The sequence below is a fragment of the Misgurnus anguillicaudatus genome, chromosome 22, assembly GCF_027580225.2.
Source record: "Misgurnus anguillicaudatus chromosome 22, ASM2758022v2, whole genome shotgun sequence".
NCBI classification, from domain to species: domain Eukaryota; kingdom Metazoa; phylum Chordata; class Actinopteri; order Cypriniformes; family Cobitidae; genus Misgurnus; species Misgurnus anguillicaudatus.
The window spans coordinates 20,810,545-20,832,434 of record NC_073358.2 but is presented as its reverse complement, the minus strand read 5'-3'; the positions used below and the strand labels follow the sequence as shown (position 1 = coordinate 20,832,434).

The 21,890-nt window shown below is 37.6% G+C and overlaps 1 protein-coding gene across 3 annotated transcripts in view; it reads right to left on the bottom strand.

The window, feature by feature from the left end:
* edil3a (EGF-like repeats and discoidin I-like domains 3a) overlaps positions 1-21,890 on the bottom strand; it is a 244,382-nt gene that overhangs the window by 99,085 nt on the left and 123,407 nt on the right. For all 3 annotated transcript variants that reach the window (XM_055200158.2, XM_055200157.2, XM_055200159.2), the window contains one exon: positions 8,887-9,000. In XM_055200158.2, coding sequence (XP_055056133.2) covers positions 8,887-9,000 — 114 coding nt within the window. The remainder of the gene's footprint in view (positions 1-8,886; positions 9,001-21,890) is intronic.

The window sequence follows — 21,890 nt, the reverse complement described above, 5'->3', positions numbered from 1 at the left end:
AAATACTGTACCAAGCCATCAAAAGCTTTATAGTGAATGTCTTCAAAGCTTAATCTTGAATTTCTAAATTACTTTGCATGAGGTGAGCCAAGAATGCACGTTGAGTGTCTTCACAAGAATCCCTTAATGTTTTGTCCCTTTAAACATTTTTATTCTAATCAGGATTGAATCCTTGCAGGACATTTAAGTGTTCTTTTCCCTCCCACTCTCTCTTAAGAAAGCCCTTCAACTGCAGAATAATTTATCCTACAATATAATAAAAAAAAAAACATGTTCATCCTGTTTATGTAAATCATTCAAGTTTTGTTGTACTGCAGACTTTTTTACTTTTAAAAGAGGCATCACAGACAAATTGGGAACCACTGGCCTACATTATCCAAATCTGTCATTGTGTATCACCATGCCATTCGATACACTACACTATTAGCTAATTGATGGACAAATAAAAAACTGTTTATGAGGTTCCTACTAGAATAAAGAATATGCCAAATATTGATTCCAAAACTCTAGCAGGGTTGTAAATAGGGGCTGCGTGGGCCTGAATTGATGGGAAAAAGAAGTCAAGCAATGGATGGATGTTGTCTCACAAGATGGATCTGACTGGATTGTTTTCCAAAATACATTTATATCCAATCGGTAAACAACTCTTTTGATGATAAAAACTTGTTTGTTTGTTATGACACAAAATAATGTATTATTTAATTTACTTGAATGATGATTATGTTTTTAAGACTTACCACCAAGACATTGTTCTGACAAATGTTCTGTCAATGCACAATGAATCAAGATTTATATTAGACCACCAGTTTCTAAATGGGAAACAACCATGTTCTGTTTAGGCTTTTAACAATCTAGCCCAGGGGTAGGCAACGTCGGTCCTGAGTGCCGATGTCCTGCAGAGTTTAGCTCCAGCTCTAATCAAGCACACCTGAACAACTAATCAAGGTCTAAGTAGTCACCTGTAAACAACCGGTAGGCAAGATTTTATCAGGTTGGAGCTAAAATCTCCAGCCCTGCGTTCCAGTTCATTTTTTATGACCTTCCCTTGCTACTTTGCTTACATTGCTTACGTTGTACGAGTGCCCACTTCGGCTAGAACACTTGAAGTGGGTTCAAATGGATCGCCCTTGATCACATGGATCGCCCCCTCAATCATTTGAACTGTGCAAAGCGCAAGCTGCTGAAGTGACGCCACAATTGTGATGCATTGTGGTATATGAAGCTGCCTAAAGTGTTTATATGAAGTAGACTCGCTCCCTCTGTCAAAATCAAGGGAGCGAGGGTCTGTCCATACAAACTTCACTTGACGAAGTGGAACGCACTTCAAAATGGCAACAGGGATTCCCCCAAGTGGAAGTGTTTAGGGAAGTTTGCGAGTGCGTGTCTAAAACCGAAGTGGAACGCAGCCCAGGACAGACGTTAACCCTTATCTAGCCATTAAACAGAGGCCACTGGGTGCATCGCCAAAGGTGATTGCAAGTTTTTCTTTTTCCAGAAGACACAGACTGTTACATTTCTACTGTCCCTTCATCCACTTGAGGGAAACACATTCAGTTGTGATCTACAGATCATGAGCCTCCACACAAGTAAATGTCAAATCAAACTGTGAGGACATTCCTCTCTGTGGGAAAAAACGCTACTATTACGCATAAACAGACTTCATTTAATGTCTCCGACACCTAGCCAATGACTGCTTTTAGTGGTTACACAGAGGAATGTAAATACAGCTTTGCATAAGTACTGGCCTTTAGACTTTTATTGTGACATGTCTGATGATAGGCCAATCTCACTATGGAGAATAGGGGTGGAACGGTACACAGAAGTCCCGGTTCGGTTCGTACCTCGGTTCAGGCGCCACGATTCGATTCACTTTCGGTACAATGGAGGGAAAAGCAAAACAAAAATTAAAGATTTTTTTTAGTACTTAAGCTAATCTTAAAAACATAGGTGTCCTTATCAGTGTTATTTTGAGATGTCATGAATATGAACTGAAATGCATTTAACATACTATCTCGTATTTCAAAAATGTATACCACTTTAAGTAATCTTGTACTCATCTTTCATACAAATAGGGGTTCAATTGTATTACCTAAATACATTTTAAAATTACATTTTGGCCTTATTCCATATTAATGTACTAAAGAACAAAAAAAAGGCTCTTAGGATGAATTAATAGGTGTGTACGACTTCACGAGGCGCTGCAAGAAACGACAAGTGGATGACGTCAGAGTAACGCGAGAGCGATTTGAAATCAGCCTCCTCCGCGAGATTTCTCGCGGTACTCTGACGCTGATGGCGCTGCGTAATGTTGAGCACGCTTAAAAAACTGAAAGCAGCTGAACTCGACAGAACTGCCCTGTGTATGCCTGTTGTATATAGCAGGACAATTTATCTCCTACTTCTCAGCGTGAGAAATACAAAGTGTGGCGTTTGAACTGACTGAAATGCGTGTTTGTCAAGGTGAATGCGTGAGACTTGAGAGCCCTGATTAGATGTATTTCCACTCACATACCTAACAATTGCTGAACAACGCCGATGCAAAGTCCTCGTCTTTTCCACCACTCTCTCGCCTGTACTATTGTAACTGACTGGAAAACTGAAGTTTTGCCAAACTTGCGATTGCTGGCGGAGCAGAGTGCAGAGTGCCAGAATGTAGACGGCTCTGATAGAGCGCATACATAGGCGGAGCTCGGATGCATCGGCGCCAATCAGAGCTTCAGAGCTAAAGCGGGGCAACAGATTAGCTGTCCATAAAGAACCCGCGTATCTAACAGTAGTTCCGCATTACATTAATTATTTTGCACGCAAGTTTTTTTATTTTCATACCGTGTATTCTCCGTTTAAATTCATGCACCGAACCGTGACCCCCGTACCGATTCGGTTCAAAACGAATACATGTATTGTTCCACCCCTAATGGAGAATACCGCACAACACTAGTCGTTGGTTCAAGATTCACACATTGAGCAAGGTGCAGTGATATCTGCGCACTTCCCCATTTGCATGTGTGTTCACAGCTTGCTATACATGTGTTAGTAGAGTGCTGGGATAGGTTAAATGCCAAGGTCACATTTCGAGTATGGAAAATAACATCACTTTCAATACACATTTTATTTCAATTTCACCCAGTAACAGATTTGTTTGTTTTTTTAAAACACTGCAGTCTGACTATACTGTATGTGCAAATACTATAAGTAAAATAATTAAGAATCAAGGTTTTGTGTGGCACAAAACAGTACCCAATGCTGGGTTGTTTTTAAAGCAACACTATGTAGTTTCCATGTAAAAATGACTTACAGCTCCCCCATGTGGTTGAAAAGCACAACAGTGCCTGGTATCAGACACTCTTCTGCAGGCAGGGGGAGGAGCGGGGCTGTGTTTCCTACCCTCCACCGCCACTTTCAGAGTGTGCTTGTAGCAGCTAGGAGGCTGCTCAGGTTGCAGCAACAGTACAGTTTGTCCAGTTAAAAGTTGTTCTATCACTGAAATAATTTTAGAGACATTATTTAAAGGTAAAAAAACTACATAGTGTTGCTTTAAACATTTTTAACCCAGTAGTTTGTTATGTCTAAAATTGACCAAGCATGTGTTAAAAATAACCCAGCATTTTAGAGCAGTGATTTTCAACAAATGGTCCCTGGAGCTCCATCTGGTGGGCCGCGTAGGCAGTGGTAGACTACTGACAAATGTTTTTTATCAATTTTGTTATATTCGCATCAGATTTTTCGTATTAATTTATATGAATTAAAAATGCTCATTCAAGATGCATGTTTGAATATCGCAAAGGCAATCAGGTCACGGCAGATAGAACGTATGTTCAGTAACACTATGTGAAGGGGGTCGTGGACAATGCGTCTGCATTGTGCCACATTTAAAAGTTAAACATCTACAATAGCTGTCCGCGGCACTCCGCTGTGTGACTCCGGTGTGCGATACCCTGAAAGGAAGCTAAATCCTCACCCATAGGACAATTTTAAACACACACACTTTCCCCTACTGTAGTGCCACTTTTTGGTGTGCATTGTGCATCCTTTTTGAGGCTCGGGGTTTCCCTCTTTCGCATAATTTTTTGATGTGCAAGCTAATTTTAGTTGTTTGGCTTATGTGTCAAATAAAAACATGAATTTGAATTTGAATGAATTTCGGTGAAATGCCGCCTAGGGTTGTTGCCGTGACAGAATTTTGCCATCGGTTAATCAGCGTGTGACAAACCCGGTGATACCGGTTTCACCGGGTGGGAGGGGCTTATAAATGCACATACAGACGTGTGCATTTTACTTTCACTTTTTAAGATGCAATTTTGTTGTTTAAATCCAGCGCTTGCGTACGCTGCGTTAAATCACTTATGAATTTGCGTGCAAATGCGAGTGCAACAGCTGGTTTAAGTGCTTGAGTCAATGTGTGCAGGTACTTCTGACAGAAACCCGCCAGTCCCACGCAGAGCAACCGGCTATTCCTCCATAAAGCGCTGCTTGAATGATGGGTTTATTATTATTCTTAATGGAAAAACAACAACAAAACGATCTCGCTTATATTAAACATCATATATGTATATTATAAAAGAAACGAGTAAGCACGCGGCTTCTGCCAGCTCCCCGCAGTCTGACAGAAATAAATGAAAACTGACACCCGCAGCCGCTGCTCTGTGATGACGTGCATTCAGCTCCGCTGAATTCAGGCAGCAGACACATTCAGTGGTGTTTGCTCTCTCTAACAAAACTAAATTATTTAATTACAAGAAAATATCAAAACGACGGTGAAAGACGGTGTCGCGGTGGGTAAGTGATCTAACCGGTGAGAGGCTGAAGCACCGGTAATCACCGTTTCACCGACTATCGCAACAAGCCTAATGCCGCCACATCCAAAAACCAGACGTAGAATGATTTTAGATTGATAAGGACCTCTTACTGACCAAAACCCCATAGTACACGCACAAGCTGCGCATGAAACAGAATCGCAGCCTTGCGATTCAGAATTGATTTTAGACAGGTCTTTTTAATGGGACACGCGATTTATTGTTACAGCCCTAAATGGAAGCAATGACATTTCTCGTTCATCTACAGGGGTTTCAACAGGTGTACCTTTAAAGACTTTAATGACACAAAAGACATGTCACACTGCATAGTTTTCCTGTTATTCTGCACGGATACTATTATGTTTAGAAAGGTGGTCCTTGAAATATTTTAAATAGTCACTGGTGGGCTGTAAGTTGCAAAAGGTTGAGAACCCCTGTCGTAGAGCATTGTGTTAGCAGAGGAATTGGGTTTGATTCCCAGGGAACACACACACATACACACAGAATTTTTTTTTGAATACATTAAACTACTAATGCTACTAACTTGACTACAATTTTCTGTAGCTTGACGGTAATTCAGTTACTTTTAAAACAGTGTAGCTTTTACAGAAGTTAAATACTTTATCCAGCAAGTAGTGGTGTAGCCAACCAGGCGCTATATTCTGTTGTGACAAAGCTTTGCCTGCAATGCATTGGGCAGGGTTGTGTGACTAAAAGGAATGCAGCAAATGCTAAAATCTCATGAAATTGAGCAAAGAAGCAGCGTCTTCTTCTCTTCTTAGATCACTAACTAATTTTGTTCATTACAGCCATCTATTGCTCTGTCACACATGTTTGCCGAGATCCTCTGATGATTACATAAAGACTGTGCAGGAGTAAACTCGACATGCCCATCCTATTATTATGTCCGTAATGGAGCGAGGCATGACGGGAGAATCTGAAGATGTAGAGATTAATTGCCCATTGCCTTATTTGTCAAAGTTCATGTCTCTTAAAAAAAAAAAACATTAAAGGTTACACATTTGTATGTAATCTGTGCAAACCAAAGATTTGTCTGTCTGTGTTGAAAACTTCAAGCACTTACAAGGGAGAAATAACCATTTTAAATTAATTATCCTGGTTTATTGCTTTCATATTAAATGTATATTTATATTATTTCAGTGATTCCCACTCACTTAAACTATGGTGGTTCGCCAAAATCCTGCCACAGATTTGTAATAAACCTATAAGGACACTTACACTGTGTTTGTGCCACTGCTTTAGCAAAACATCGTGCAATCAAACAGAAAATAAATCCAGGTGCTCTCTGTTTTTTTCTTTTTTATGCAATTTTGCAGACTGTCAGTTTGAGATAAATATTTGTGTATTACTAGACCAATTGTATTACACTTCATTGTTTTAAACTCCAAACCATGTCCTTAAAACATTCTTCATTAACAATTATTTTAGTACTTGCAATGTAATGTTACTGTAAAAAAATCCAAAAAAGAATTAATGTAACTAGCTATTATATAATATTATAGTAACTTGTAGTGTAGCTAACTAACTGCTTTTTCAGATGGGTAGCTTGGCTGTAGTGTAACTACTTTTACTGTTAAGTCGTTTGCAGCTTATCTATCTACAGTTTCAAAGTTGCTTCTCCAACACTGTGTATTTATTAATGCTATATTTAAAGGAATATTCCATTTTCTTAAAAGAAAAATCCAGATAATTTACTCACCACCATGTCATCCAAAATGTTGATGTCTTTTTTTGTTCAGTCCAGAAGAAATTATTTTAAACAGTTATGTTAGTAAAGTTATGTTATGGAAAACATTGCAGGATTTTTCTAATTTTAATGGACTTTAATAGAGCCCAAAATTTAATACTTAACTCAACACTTAACAGTTTTTTTCAACGGAGTTTCAAAGGACTATAAACAATCCCAAACGAGGCATAAGGGTCTTATCTAGCAAAACGATTGTCATTTTTGACAAGAAAAATAAAAAATATGTACTTTTAAATCACAACTTTTCTTCTAGGTCCGGTCCAGCGCGACCTAACGTAAATGCGTAGTGACGTAGGGAGGTCACGTGTTACATATATAAAACGCACATTTGCGGACCATTTTAAATGATAAACTGCCACAAAGACATTAAATAGTATCAGTTGACATACAACAATGTAGGAACGGTCCTCTTTCAAGACACTTGTAAACACTGGGGCGGAGTTTCGCGTTCATCCTCTGTGACCTCTTGACGTCATGACGTATTGCGTGGGGTCAGCTGGCACATCACGACCGGATCTACATGACGAGAAGTTGTGCTTTAAAAGTGTATATTTGTTATTTTTATTGTCAAAAATGACAATCGTTTTGCTAGATAAGAACCTTATGCCTCGTTTGGGATTGTTTATAGTCCTTTGAAACTCCGTTGAAAAAAACTGTTAAGTGTTGAGTTAAGTATTAAATGTTGGGCTCTATTAAAGTCTATTAAAATTAGAAAAATCCTGCAATGTTTTCCTCAAAAAACATAATTTCTTCTCGACTGAACAAAGAAAGACATCAACATTTTGGATGACATGGTGGTGAGTAAATTATCTGGATTTTTCTTTTAAGAAAATGGACTAATCCTTTAAATATAATACTATTGTATTACATAATGAAGAGTTTGGTTCCAAAATGAGATAACTCAATTAATTAATGAATTCCAATTAATATCAATCAAACTGCAGTTGGTTTAATTTGATTTAAACCTTCATTACAAAATAAAAAATACAGCTAAGTAGCACAATAAAACACAATAAAACATGATAACATAATAATAAACATGTTTTGACAAAAAAATCAAAAACAGAGTTATCTCGTTTTAGAACCAAACTCTTTATGGGGCGGTTTCCCAAACAGGACTACTCCCAGACTAACTAAAATGTTGGTGTTGTCTTGATTAAAATTACTTATCGTAAAATATATGTGTTGTGTCTCAAGAGGCACACCATTAATGTTTATTTATAAATTATGCTTTTAAAAATAACTTAAATATCATAATTTAACCAAGGCCTAGTCCTGGCTTAAGCTAATCCCTGTCTGGGAAACCATCCCTATGTATTACAATAAAAAATTTAAATACTACTTGTAATTAAATAATACATAAATTATATTACGTATATACATTTACTTAATATCTTTAGTTGTACTTTAATATTTCACAGACAAATGGTCTCCTTAATTCAGAAATACGAGAAAGACAGACCTTGCATGCAAATGCTTTTCAGCTTACCACATAGAAAAAAAACAAAAGACGTTGCAGTGATTCAACATGACAAGAAGGTTAACTGAATGGAGTGAGAATGTCAGTCAAATGGTTGGAGGAATTTAGCAGCAATCGATTTTAGCAATGCGGGAAGACATGATTGAAGGCCTTCAGACAGAGCTTTGCTCAAACTCATTCTGGAAAGAAGTGCCACGTCTTGCCTTGCTGATTATGCAAAGAGTATTTTATTAAGTGTAACAAAGTTTTTGTCTCTATGTAATAAAAGTCTAGAGATATCTCAAATAACCAAGTGAAAACTAATATTCCTTTTGATTCATGACGATAAGACATCCACTGTGAACAAATGATATTTTCTGTCAATCTCGCTCCTTCTCTCTGTATTTTGGTCACACTTGATCTGTCTTTATCTTTCTGTCTGTCTCACTTTCTGCCTTCCATTTATTTTAAAATAGATGATGGCAATATAAATGCTTTATATAATACGGATATATATAAATAATATAATTTTTTTTTCTAGTTTTGTAGTAATTATTTTCTTATTCCATTTTTTACCAATTACCTTGTTTTTTCATTTCTTTGCCTGCTCAAAGAAAACATGAGAACAATTTTGGGAATGTAAGTGTGTGTGTGTGTGTGTGTGTGTGTGTGTGTGTGTGTGTGTGTGTGTGTGTGTGTGTGTGTCCCCGCATGCCCTTGCATGCTTCTCCACGGGCCCACTGAGACAGTACTTTTGAATGCACTTTTATGAACTGTCATAAAATTCAGTTAATACAAAACCTGCACAATGTACTAAGAAGTGGGGCAAGAATGAAGCATCCATAAAAACAAGAACATTTACTTACTGTACTGACAGTTTCTTCCCATATATTCTCCTGGGCATTCACAGGAATAGTTTGCAACCAGATCTGTGCAAGAACCCCCATTTTTACAAGGGTGCCTTTCGCATTCATTAACATCTGCAGAAATAAAAAAACAAGAAATGGCATTTGTTTAAAGCTTAAGTGCATTTACTGAAACGGCTCTCATTCAGATGCACTGGTAGTGCCCATTTATTGAGCGAATAATGTTTGCTTATTTGATATTCATCTTTTTTTACAGCTTAAATGAACATTCCAGCCTTATAATCAAATTCACCAGATTCTATGTGTTGACTCTTGATAACAACGAAATAACATTCACTAGAAAGTCCTTGATAAATAAAACATGTGCAAACACACACGTCAAGAGCTGCATCTGAAATAGAGATAACAAAATCAAAAGACTAATGCAGAAATTGGACAAGTCGTAGGAATTCGTCATTGTTTTGTTTTTTTATACTCTCTAAATCATTTTTAAAAGGATAGTTCACCCAAATATAAAAATACTTTCATCACTTACTCACTCTTGTGTTGTTACAAACCTGCATAAATTTCTTTGTTCTGATGAACAAGATATTTTGAGAAATGTTTGTAACCAAACCGTTCGTGTACCCCATTTAATTTTATAGTATTCTTTTTTCCTACTATGGTAGTGAATGGGGGTAACAAACATTCCTCAAAATATCTTCCTTTGTGTTCATCAGAACAAAGAAATTTATGCAGGCTTATAACAACATGAGGGTAAGTAAATGATGACAGAATTGTCATTTTTGGGTAAACTTTAAGCTGCAACCTGTCAAAGGACAGCTCAGGTTTTCTTGTCATTATGCCACCCATGACTTTTAAAAAGATTTTTAAGACAATTATTACTGAAATCTTATCTTGTCATTTTGTAATAATATAAAATACACATTACAGGCTTAAATCAAGACCCTCAGTTTTACACCATAATATAGCTGTGTCCCAATTCGAAGTCTGCAACCTCCAAAGGCTGCATTCCAAGACCTATTGCTTCACAGCAGAGCGACTGAAGGCTAGTAAGGCCGTCCCATTTCAAAAGGATGCTATGCAGCCTTAAAGTGTGTCCTGCTTTCTTCAGGCTGCGAAGGAGAACATTCATTGCGCGCCTGTAACGGCTGAGTCTAATGGCTGGATATTTTTAAAAAAAGTGTGTTTTGGGCCGAAAAAAGGTCCTTGATACTGTTTTAGTATGTTTTTATATATATATATCATTTCTGCAATACTATGTTTTACACTTTGATATAGCATATTTGATATATTGATGTGTATACACATGATGCGCTAATTCAAAATAAGTGTTCGGATTGTCACGTATGTGGTTCCTTTTTCCAAAATATGTGTCCTGCGTGTCGAGAGATCCTGTCTGCATCACATGTTTTGTCAAAATAAGTGCCTGCTGCACACGCGTCAAAACCGTTTATGATAAAAGAGATGCTCACGTTCCCAAAATACACGCTAGCCACTTCCTTAACAGTAAACTCTGATTACGCATGAGATTATGCGAGTATCTGGCAAACGCCAGCGTCTCTTTTATCATAAACCCTTTAGATGCGTCTGCAGCAGCAATTTATTTTGGCATGACACGTGATGGACACGCGATCTCTCAAAGCGCACAACACATATTTTGAAAAAAAGAACCACACACATGAGGGGCTACATACATGTTGTGATGAACTTCGCATCAAGCGCCCTCAAAAAAAGAAGTCATCAGCCGCAACTGGTCATGAAGGTAAGACACAGAGATGAGGGTCCTTCCTTTACCATCTAACGCAGCACACACACTCAGAGGTTGGACATTGATATTCAGCCAAGCTCTGAGGCTTCACCACAAATTAGCCCGATGAAAAGCACACCTCTGTCTTTATTCCTCTGTGGTTAGGTTAACAGGAAACAGACAGGTGCTTTTGCGAAAGAGCAGTCGCATTAATCTAGCCGTGTGGTCTAGGGAGGCCCTCAACTCCCTTTAAGACATTCCTGCTCTTTCCATGGAAGGTTAAATGTGGCAAAATTATCAGTGAAAATTGTGAATTCATTAATTCAATATATACACGTACACAATTATGACACGTAAAACTAGACACCTTATGTCATGCAACAACATTATATACAGTATGTAATAAAAGTGAGTACACCCCTCACATATCTGCAAATATTTTAGTATATGTTCTAGGGGTGTCCTCGACTAAGGATTTACATATTCGAATCAGAATTGTCGAATCTTTCCATAGTCGACCGATAGTCGAATCATATCTATGTTTGTCTGCATGGGTTGGGAGGGGGCCAGACCAGGTACAAATTGGTAACTTTTATTTTCTTTCATAAGCAGCACACATAAACAACTTTCTGTTAAAGTGACCAAAACTGTCTTTCAAGTGATGAACGAAGACAAAACTGACGATGCATTTATATATTTATTTTTTTAAGGTAAAATATATAAGGCAACATTTGTTTATTTATTCCTCATAACATTTTAAAGCCACGATCTACAGAACATCACACAAAAATACATTTTGATAACTAAACCTAAAAAAAAATTACAAAGGTGATTCTGCCTTGGATACCCCGGCTACAATTAGGTGTTTTTATTTAATTTGGAGATATAGCGCGTCAAAGCAGTCATGACAAAAAAAAACCCCGACAAATGAGAAATGACAAATAATTTGTGATTGTGACTGCAAATGATAAAAACTAATCTTTATTTACAATTCATTAAACGTTAATTTATAACATGAAAAACACTGAAATTAATGATTTTATGGACACTACGCGTTATTATTTAGCACAGAAATACCTGCTTGCTTGCTCTGACTTTGATCATCTCTGTATTCACTTTAGATACCTAAAGACCGGATGATATTATTTATTTCAGGAATCTCTTTGCTATCATTTGAAAGTGAACACCAACCATAATATTAAATCACAAGAAAGACATTCGTGTCAGGCAGAAATAGGTTCGGTGCAGATAGTTTCCGTTTCATCACCGACATTTTAAAAAACGGCTTACCTGTTTTGTAGTTTAGCTTTTGACAAGATAACCAAAATGTATGATAAATACATTTTAAAAACTTATACCCGTCGAAAAACATCCGTTTTTTAATGTTTAGTTTGATGAACTTCTAAATATAAGACGCAGAGCGCCCGTTCGGCTAAATTACATGCGCAAGCATGGCCAGCACGCAATAGCGCAACATTGATACAACGAAAAGCAATCCAAAATTTACAGACTTAAATTAGATCAGAATTTACGTTTATAATAGATACATTTTTTTAAATTAAATATGTCAGAAGTAACAAAGTGCAGAACAAATATGCAAAATGCCTCAAGTGCACAAAAACAAAACACAAGCAAAATAGTTAAATCAGATAACCCAGAGTGATTTATAAATAAAATAAATTATTAAAAGAATAGAAAAAAGTATAGCCATAATATAATTGCCAGCTTTGTCTTCTAAATGTAGAAACAAAGAGGCAATGGTTTATTAACGAAGAAACCTCCGTGTAGCCCGGTCACAGGGGATGTTGGATTTATTAACGCATTTTAAAAATATTTATTGAAAGCTGCTACTTCACATATTATTTGCAGCATTATCATAATATGCTGTATATTAATATATTGTGAGAAAGCTGTTATATGTGAAATCAGATAATGTGTACCATATACGGCCAAAATTGAATGATCCTCATTTCATAACACATCTGCAACGATTCGACTGTGAGATTGTTAGTCGATCAGGCTTCTCCTATCGATGCATCGAATCTTCGACTATTCGGGGTCACCCCTAATATGTTCTCAAGAGACAATAATGTAGAAATGAAATTTGGATATACTTTAAAGTTGTCAGTGTGCTGCTTGTATATCAGTAAAGATTTAGGGGCTAATAACACCAAACATATTTTAAACGCTTGGAAATGCAAGGCGCAACGCATTTCCTTTTTTTCAAAAAGAACAGTGCGACACGGCTTTTATATTGCTAGGCAACCACCGATTCAGCTGTCTTGTCAATCAAATATTGAAGCGTGAGCGCTCTTTTGCTGTTAACTGTCATATTAGCAAAAACTTTAAAAAGAGGGCACTTGCTCTGACCTTGTTTGAGGGTGAGAGGTGCACAAACATGCAGAAAAGTGTGAGCGAGTGGAGTCCAGTTCTTCAAAGCAACTATAAACTTCCCTCACCACAACATAAGGCCCGCCTCTCCCCTCATTCGATTGGACAATGAAAAGACGCGAATGATGTCGCCTGCTTTTCTGCTCTCGGCGCTTTTTCAAAAACGTGTGCTGCGTCCGGCGGCAAAAACCGCAAGGCGTTCGGTGTGTATAAACAGCACACATATGCTCACTGCCCATAGAATATCATTCAAAAAAGGTGCCTGCAACTGCCATAAATGCGTTTGGTGTGATTGGCCCCTTAAGTGATAATATATGTATAGCGTGTAACCATGCAAAGCCACATGTTCTATTCATCATGTTACAAATTTGTGTCTTTTGCACTAGAAATTTGGTGCTTTGAGTACAATTCTGTCATACTGAGCACTGTATATTCCTGTAAATAGAACTCTTTGCCATGAGGCGGGTAACAACCTGAAACTGAGTAAGAGTACAGTGGCCAGGGTCATACAGGGGTTTTACAAGACACACAAGGGTCGATTAAAGAAGTTGAGTCCTTATGTTGTGCGTCAGGTGCAGAAGCTGGCTTTAAAAGCAGACGCATGAGTGCTACCAACATTGCCTTACGGGTTGCAGAAGAAGAAAGTCAGATTGTCAGTTGTCACTGCAACAATTCGATTTGAATGGCTGTTTTCACAAGGTATTTGTTCCAGGTGTCAGTTTAGTCACTAGCCAGACCAATAAACAAGCACAGACTGGAAGTAAACTTCAGGCCAGGTGCATAACCACGGCAACGCGCATGTGTACAATGAAATTGTCTATAACTAAGCACATTGCATTTTACAATATGTATTGATCTGATCTGGACAGCATGTTTTGGTTACACTTTATATATTAGGTGGCCTTACCTACTATGTACTAACATTTAATACCTGCAAGACTATGAATTTACTGTGAAACTATATGTTGTTATGGAAATTCACCATATTTACTGCGAATGGATTTGAAATATGGTTAAGTTTAGGAGTAAGGGCATGATTAGGGTTAGAATTAGATTTTGGGGTAAGGGTTGGGTATGGTTAAAGGGACACGGCTGCAGGAGGGGTAATGATATTATGTAGGGCCTGCTATTGAAAGGTACTAAGGGAACCATTTTCGGCTGCTGCGTAATATCATTGCACCTGCTGCAGCCATGTTACAGCAGCAAAGGCCTTGATTATTACACCAGAATGAGAGTATAGTTCCTAGACATATCTGCCTAGAAAATCGCAACTTTTAATTTTAAATACACAGGGTTACAAAGGGCCAGTCAATTAACTGTGTATTGTTTTCTCCTTTGAAGTGTAAACAATTCTTAAACAAATTGCTGTTTTTCTGCTCAGCTCAATGTACAGAACTGTATATACGCCAAGAGAGACACGGAATTCACCAGGGAGGCAAGACCTGGGACTCGTGCGGCGGTACAGGTGACACATAATGTGTACGGATGTAAAGCTAAGATTAATCCAAATAGTTGCTTCCTCTGTGTTCATCAAAACAAATAAATTTACACAGGTTTGTAACAACGCGCCAATTCTCAGAAATGACGTTTAATTTTAAATTAGATTCTTTAGCCTTTAAGTCAATTTAAACTAAGGTACAGATTGATAAGGTACGTAAACACATGAAGTACTATCACACATGTTTGTAAAAACATAGGAGTGAGTAAATGATGACATAGTTTTAATTTTTGGGTGAACTATCCCTTTTCCCTAAGAATTAAGTTGTATTATGTTATGTTGCATATAAGTTGCATTATTACTCCGCTCATTAGTATAGATTAATTTTAGCCGCTGTACTTTGCTACTTTGTTGTCCTATGATTTTTCTGTTTTCTATTGTTTTAGAGGGACAATAAGTAGGATTTCCCCCCATCTAGTGGTGAAATTGTATTTTGCATTCAAACGAATAGTGCTCTCTAGCGCCTCGCTTTTCCGAATGCGTGTTGCAATTACAAGAGCCGTTATTTACGTGTTCTGAATGAAAACCCGTTGTGGAAACGCGTTGGTAGGATAGTGCTTTTTGTCCCTCTCTGTTATAGTTTATCAGTGTGGCGGAACGACATGGAAGCCTCCTTGGACTTACCCGTTCAATGTAAGTAAAGAGAAGAAATTCTAAAGGGGGTCGCACACCAGACGCGCAGCTCCGCGCCGCACAGTGGCGTGCCGTTCTAAAAAAATCAAACACATTGTTTTTATGAGTACACGCACACCGGTGCCGACAGGTGGCGCCTGTCCACGCCGCTCAGCTTTGACTCAGGAAGTTGCTCAAATCTTTGTCACGCCACAGAGCGCCACTCACATAGTTTAACATTAAATAACATCATATTTGTCCCAAATCATTAACGATTAACATTGGCTGCTAACGTATATTTTGCATTTTGAAGTAGACGCTATCTGACTAAGCTTGCGCTATTTAATGTGCGCTTCCGGTATACCTCAGATCATTGGCAGAGGTCATATGAGGACATATTTATGAATAAAGACATTGATTTTGATTAATAAAACACTTAAAACCCTACTTACTGTCCCTTTAATGTAAAGCTGCTTTGAAACAATTAAACAAATGTGAAAAGTGCTATATAAATAAAACTGAATTGAACATACATAATTACAGTCTGTAAGTTAATTTATTTACATATTAAGTGCATTTTGTTTTTATGTTATTACAACATCTTAAGTACGTAAGTACTCCGTACCATAGACACCATACCATAAAGCGTTACCGAAACACAAGGACAATTTGACTGTGTATGATGATTTCAATTAAATAAACGCAGTGTCTGTGTTTAACAGAGATAATGTTTGAGTAAAAACAACGGCAAGACCTTCTATTGAACTAAGCTGCCCCCACACAAGTAACAAAACTAAAAATCTGCATCCAGCAGCATGTAAATATATCTTTGATGCATTTCACAATATGTCATAAGATCTGATTTATGAAAATTCTTAATAGTGAAACATTCCAAACATTTCACAAAACGGAGAAAAAAAACTCCCAAAGGCAGAAAATGCTATAAATACAGTGCTAAAGGACTTGGCTTTGATGTTTTGAGGATAAGCTTCCAAACACTCGGCGGCCTTCATTTGCTTAACTTATCTGGTCCTGATAAATCAAAGACTTTAATCCTGCTGGATTTTTAAATTTTTTGGCTATTAAAGGCGCATGCAAAATAAATCTCTAAATTCATAATATGCGATATAATGTTTATAGGCATATACTGCATATACTGTACTTAGGCCACCATGCCACAATTAGATTTGTTGTTTTTGCAATGTTATAGTAATCATATATAATTGTTTTCTCAGTCTCTGTAATAGAATACATCCAGAAAATAGATCTACAGGAATAGACAGGACATGTCTATATGGTATTAAAAACTGTATAAAAATGTGATCTCCCCTTCCACTTGAGCAATAGCAAGAAACTGCAGGATCTCTTAAACCTAAATAAAATAAAATCCTAATTTCTAATTTTAAAGAAATTAGTCTTTTTACTTCATTCTGCTCAAAAGCGCTCAAGATGTGTTTAGTGCCAAGAAAGATTACTAAACACAGACGACGCCTAAAGAAGACATTTAGTCCTGTACATATTTCATGTTCATTTTCTGTTTGTATTTTAATAAAATAGATTGAAATAAATTGTGGTGGTGGCCTAAGACTTTTGCACATTATTGTATCTTTAAAAAATACCCAATAATGAGGAAACACAGAATATTTTAAGAAACATGGCTATTTCTGATACACATATAGCAGGTGAAATGTTGTTGCTTCTGAAAAATGGCAGGTGAGAAATACATCAAAGCATATGCAGTGAACACAAACACAGTTAGCTGTACAATTCATATTTATAGCCAAACAAACTGTGACATTTATTTTATGACTTCCATGTGATGTATTGAAAAGAGCAGACACAAGGGTGATTATTGCAGATGAAACCAAAAACTTCCTGGTTACCAGTCCAGATCTTATATCACTACACTGTTCTAAGGACCAATTGCTATATTTTAAGGGGCCTGGGCACAGTATTTTCAGCAGTGCCTTTTAAATGTTGTAGGGTACTATGCTGGAGCTATGTGGGCCACCATGTGTCCACCCTGACCACACCACACTTTGTAAAGAAACAAAACATGAAATAGTGTCTGCTGTACTGTGATGCTATAAAAAAAATCAACTGACATTATTATTTAAGCAGTTTGTCAAAAACGGCTAAAAGTACACAAGAGGACTGTACCGTGCGTGATGAAGCAGAACAAAATGCACAATTACTTCATTACTTCTTAATGGTCGTGCAACTTCAAATTAGCAAAGTGTGTTCTAAACTCTGTGCTCTATTAGCATGGATGCACAACGGGCCCCTGTCAGACAGAATGCCATCGTCATAGCAGGAGACTGTCACAATCACAAGGATTATGCTTTAATTATTTCAAGTGAGAGAGGCTTACCACCCTCATTAAGAATGATTAACTCAGACAAACAAAGACCCGAGTGCACGCTGCTGATATTAACAAGGGCAAATTATCATTAAGTTAATAGCTACTTGAAATTTAAAAAAGGGTGCTAATGTTCGCTTTTATAGTTGGCAAATTAGTTTATTGTTTAAGGAAGTCATATTATCAAAAATCTATTTTTCTTCAAATCTTTGGAGAAGTTCAATATACAATGAAAATAAACTCAAGAATGATAAGAATAAAAAAGCTTCAAGCAGCAATGGAAGGGCCCTCACAGGCATGGAGACCGCCAGCTGATAGCCTTAGGAAAGAGGCGAACTGTGGGCGATATGCATTTAAGTGGGTAAATATAAGAGGAATATTTTTATGTGCCACACCTCCTGTTGTTTAAATGAAGTTTAACTGAATATTGCCATGTTAATGTGTTCAAGCCAGGACCCTTATCAAACATCGTATGTCTGAGTTACAACAGCTTTCTTTTTCATGGCAAATCGTAAAATTTTCCCAGGCCGGCACGGATATGGCCTTTAAAGAAAAGATATTGCCAATTTATCATCTCAAAGGCCTTACGATTAGACTTACCAAATATGGTGTTGATCTGCTTAAATCTCTAAGCAGAAAATCACGGTCTAAAAGCATGTCCTTTCTTGCTGCTAGCAGGTGGCGCTATGGCTGTATCTGAATATTGCCATGTTGATGTGTTCAGGCCAGGACCCTTATCAAACATGTGAAGCGTGTGGCAGATTGGACAATGTAAGCCTGAGTTATATCAACTTCGGATTGTGCATAGAACGCTTAACGTTTTAACTTTATGGGTCTGAGCAAAAATGCACGTTTTTTGTGTGTATCCCTTTAAATCCAAATGAGCTGCTCAGGTGGGCGGAGTCTCAAGCGCTTGCGCTGTAGACAAGCCATCAAGAGGGAGATTCTCTCATGAAAGAAATTAGTAAGCGATGTTCAGCTTTATATATTTGAACCAGTTTAAAAAGTCAATCATCTGTCTATGCATACTAAATACGTGTTCATCAGCAGATGGGGAACATTGTGGGATAAAAATAAAGACTTTTAGGTCTCATGCTGCCCTTACGTGCAGGCACAATGATTTTTAGTATTTTACAATTAAATACACTTCCACAAACACTCAGGAGTTTACTTTTTGACCAAACCACACAAGCACATTTAAATGATCTGTAATAAAACAACACATTTAATGCTTAATCTTTAGAGAAACAGATAAAATGACATGTTTATGCTTATTGTGTATGATAGTGAATACGCGTTGATCTCTCACTCTGTCTCGTGCAGTGCATTAATCCTCGTGTTCATTCATAAACTTCTGAGAAACATATTAAACAACATACGTGTATTGATGAAAGTGAACCGTCACGTTGCTCTCTCTATCGCTCTCTCTCTCTCTCTCGTTTGTTCGCTCACTCGCTCTTACTCACTCTCTCTCTCTCTTTTGCATTAAGGTAACGTTAATCCTCATTTTCAACCTTTAGAAAACCATTAAAACTACAAGTTATAAGATCGTAGACTACTTTTTGTGTTTGAGGGAATACAAACTGTCGTGCGGTCAGTCATTCTTTCTCTCTGTCTCTCGAACTCGTGAGGCCGCGTCATGGTTGGATAGCGTAGATGAACGGGCGGTATCATTATAATAAGATCCCCCTACTACATCATGGGGGGAGCGAAATCCGAATGACCTATATATTCACGTGCTTGCAGAGAGAGCCTTACCATAACAAAGTTACAGGGTTGCTATTTTTCATGTTTTCTGGGTTGGTAGAAGCACTGGGGACCCGATTATAGCACTTAAACATGGAAAAAGTCTGATTTTCATGGAATGTCCCCTTTAAGCTAATCCCTGTCTGGGAAACCACCCCATAATGTTTTAGCCTGATCTCAATTGTGCGTCAGCATGAATTATTTCATGAGTTAGGGTCAAAGAGATGCAAAATATATGAAATTAAAAATAAATATGAAAAAAAACTATAAAAAGATATGTACTGTAGATACATATGTAGTGTAGAATTGATGATGGTCTAACAGTTAGATGGGTTGTTGAGCAGTTACACTTACTGTTGCTTTGAACTACTAAAGCTTTCCCCAGGCTGAACTCTGAAAACATTTAGGCTCATCACTGTAATAAATTGGTGTTTTAAAAGCTTCCAGTTCTGAGTGATTCTGTCTCTCTGTGCATTTAGTTCAATTCAGAAACTGATAAAAATGTTAGATGACCATACAATGCACTAATTAAACCTTTCAATTGCTGAGAAGCGTAACACTTCACTTTAAACGATGTGAATATCCTTCCACTCGGATGAACGTGGGGGCGTGGATTTGGTGATAGCTCGTCTCACTGCGGTTACAGAACGTTCACTGTAATTTGCTACAATTAGACCTTGCACCTGCAGTGGGCATATAATGACAGGGGCATCTTGGCTCCTTCTTTATTGGAAGAGCTCCCTCGTTATTTGTTCCATTGGTATTCAAAGAAACATTCAGAAGATATAACAGCTAGATGATCAGGTGACATTTTGAGGTGCAGGTAAACATGGAGACAAACCTAACCTGGAGAGAGGTGAGATTTTAGATCAGGGGCAATTAAATCTGTAGCGTGAGCATATAAATAGTAGGAATGTGCAAAAGAATACAAGAAAATGGCATCTACTACCAGTAAATGCTTTGGAGCCACCCACATTTTTTTCGACGTCCATGGATTTTTAATTACCGGGTGGAGGATGCTCCATGTTATGCACATGTGACTTCCATGACACGCCTTGGTTTACATAGTGTTGTGATACGCCAGCAGGTGATAAGTCAGCAGGATGTAGCAACAGTTTAGAGAGGAGAAAGCAATCTTAAAATATTGGTCATATTCTAAATAATAAAAGTATAGCACATCTACTAATATGCTAATTTGTATCCGATGCAGTTTTTAAACCGATGTATCGCATCGTTAAGTGTTTATGCGGATGCACCAAGCAAATCGGAGAATCTTCCCATCCCTAATAAATGGGATATTGTCAGGCTGTGTGTATGTGATGAAGTGTGTGGTAGAGCAAGAGAGAGAGAGAGAGAACACCTCAGGGGACGAGTAGCTAATCCACACAGTGGGAGATACACAGGCACTGAGAGACTCAAGGTCAGGTAAACAAAACTCTGCCATACCTGACACCAAGGTCTCAACTAGAAGCTATCAGAGTCAATGAACCTTAACGGTCTAACTGAATGCTGTATGCTGCTCCGAGATACAGACAAATATTCCAACATGATTATGCGTACATTGTACCATCACACATCCACTAAGCAACATCATTTTGTAAACAAAAACAAAAACACTCATGCGGATCCAGATCTTGGGCATACAGGATCTTATACTCTTAAAATTCAAAGAGCTACATAGATATAAAAGATACTCAATTCAAATGACCCCAAGGCCATTTCATTAACTCAAAAAAAATTACTCAAAAAAAAAAATTATATTCTTACACAAACCGATGATAAAACAAATAAACAATATCATGCTTTACACGACCTTTGTGTAAAAACTGTTACATTGGTTCTGCTAGGGTCTCCAAGACTCTTGATATAAAACATGAATAAATGCAATGAATTTGTGCTACAATTTGATAACTGGCATACACACTAGAGATATACTCCTCACAGTTGTTAATTTTCAGCTTCAATAAAATCTGCCAACTAGTTTTTAATAAGATCAGAGGAACATTTTTTTTAAGAAAAAGGAAAACATGAATATCTCTAAATTACGAGTATTATTTTTATAGACAGACCACAAGGGGCTCCCTCTACATAACAAAAGTAAAGCTGTGTCCCAAATGACATACTATACACTATGCACTTTAATCTGTATCGCATTACTAAATGATAATTAAATGTAGGGCCTCTGATAATGGCTGGGGTGTGGTCATCGCGGACAAATAAAGGCCGGTCTCAAATTAAGGCCGGGAAAGATGATTGCTGGGGGAAAATGAGTGAGAGCTTACTTAACGGCCGGGGTATACCTTTTTCCGCGTACCGCTCGCGCGCACACACGTCCGCGCAGCTTTGCAAGTATACTCCCCGCGGCTACAGGCGGATGGCCGCGTTCGACACTATAAGCAATACAAATGATTGCTTATTCAAATTATTACTTTACCAGGCCGTCAGGGCAGCACTGAGTTGGCGACATTTACAGTACATTAAAACATTAGGATAGGTGAAGAAAAGTAACCAATCCACCATTGCAAATACAATTTAGAACAAACAACAAGACAACAAAGAACAGGAATCAAACATTGCGGTAATGAACATGCTCCACAACTTTCTGTTCTTGGAAGAAGTAAAAATTAAAGAAGAGAAACGATAGTGTG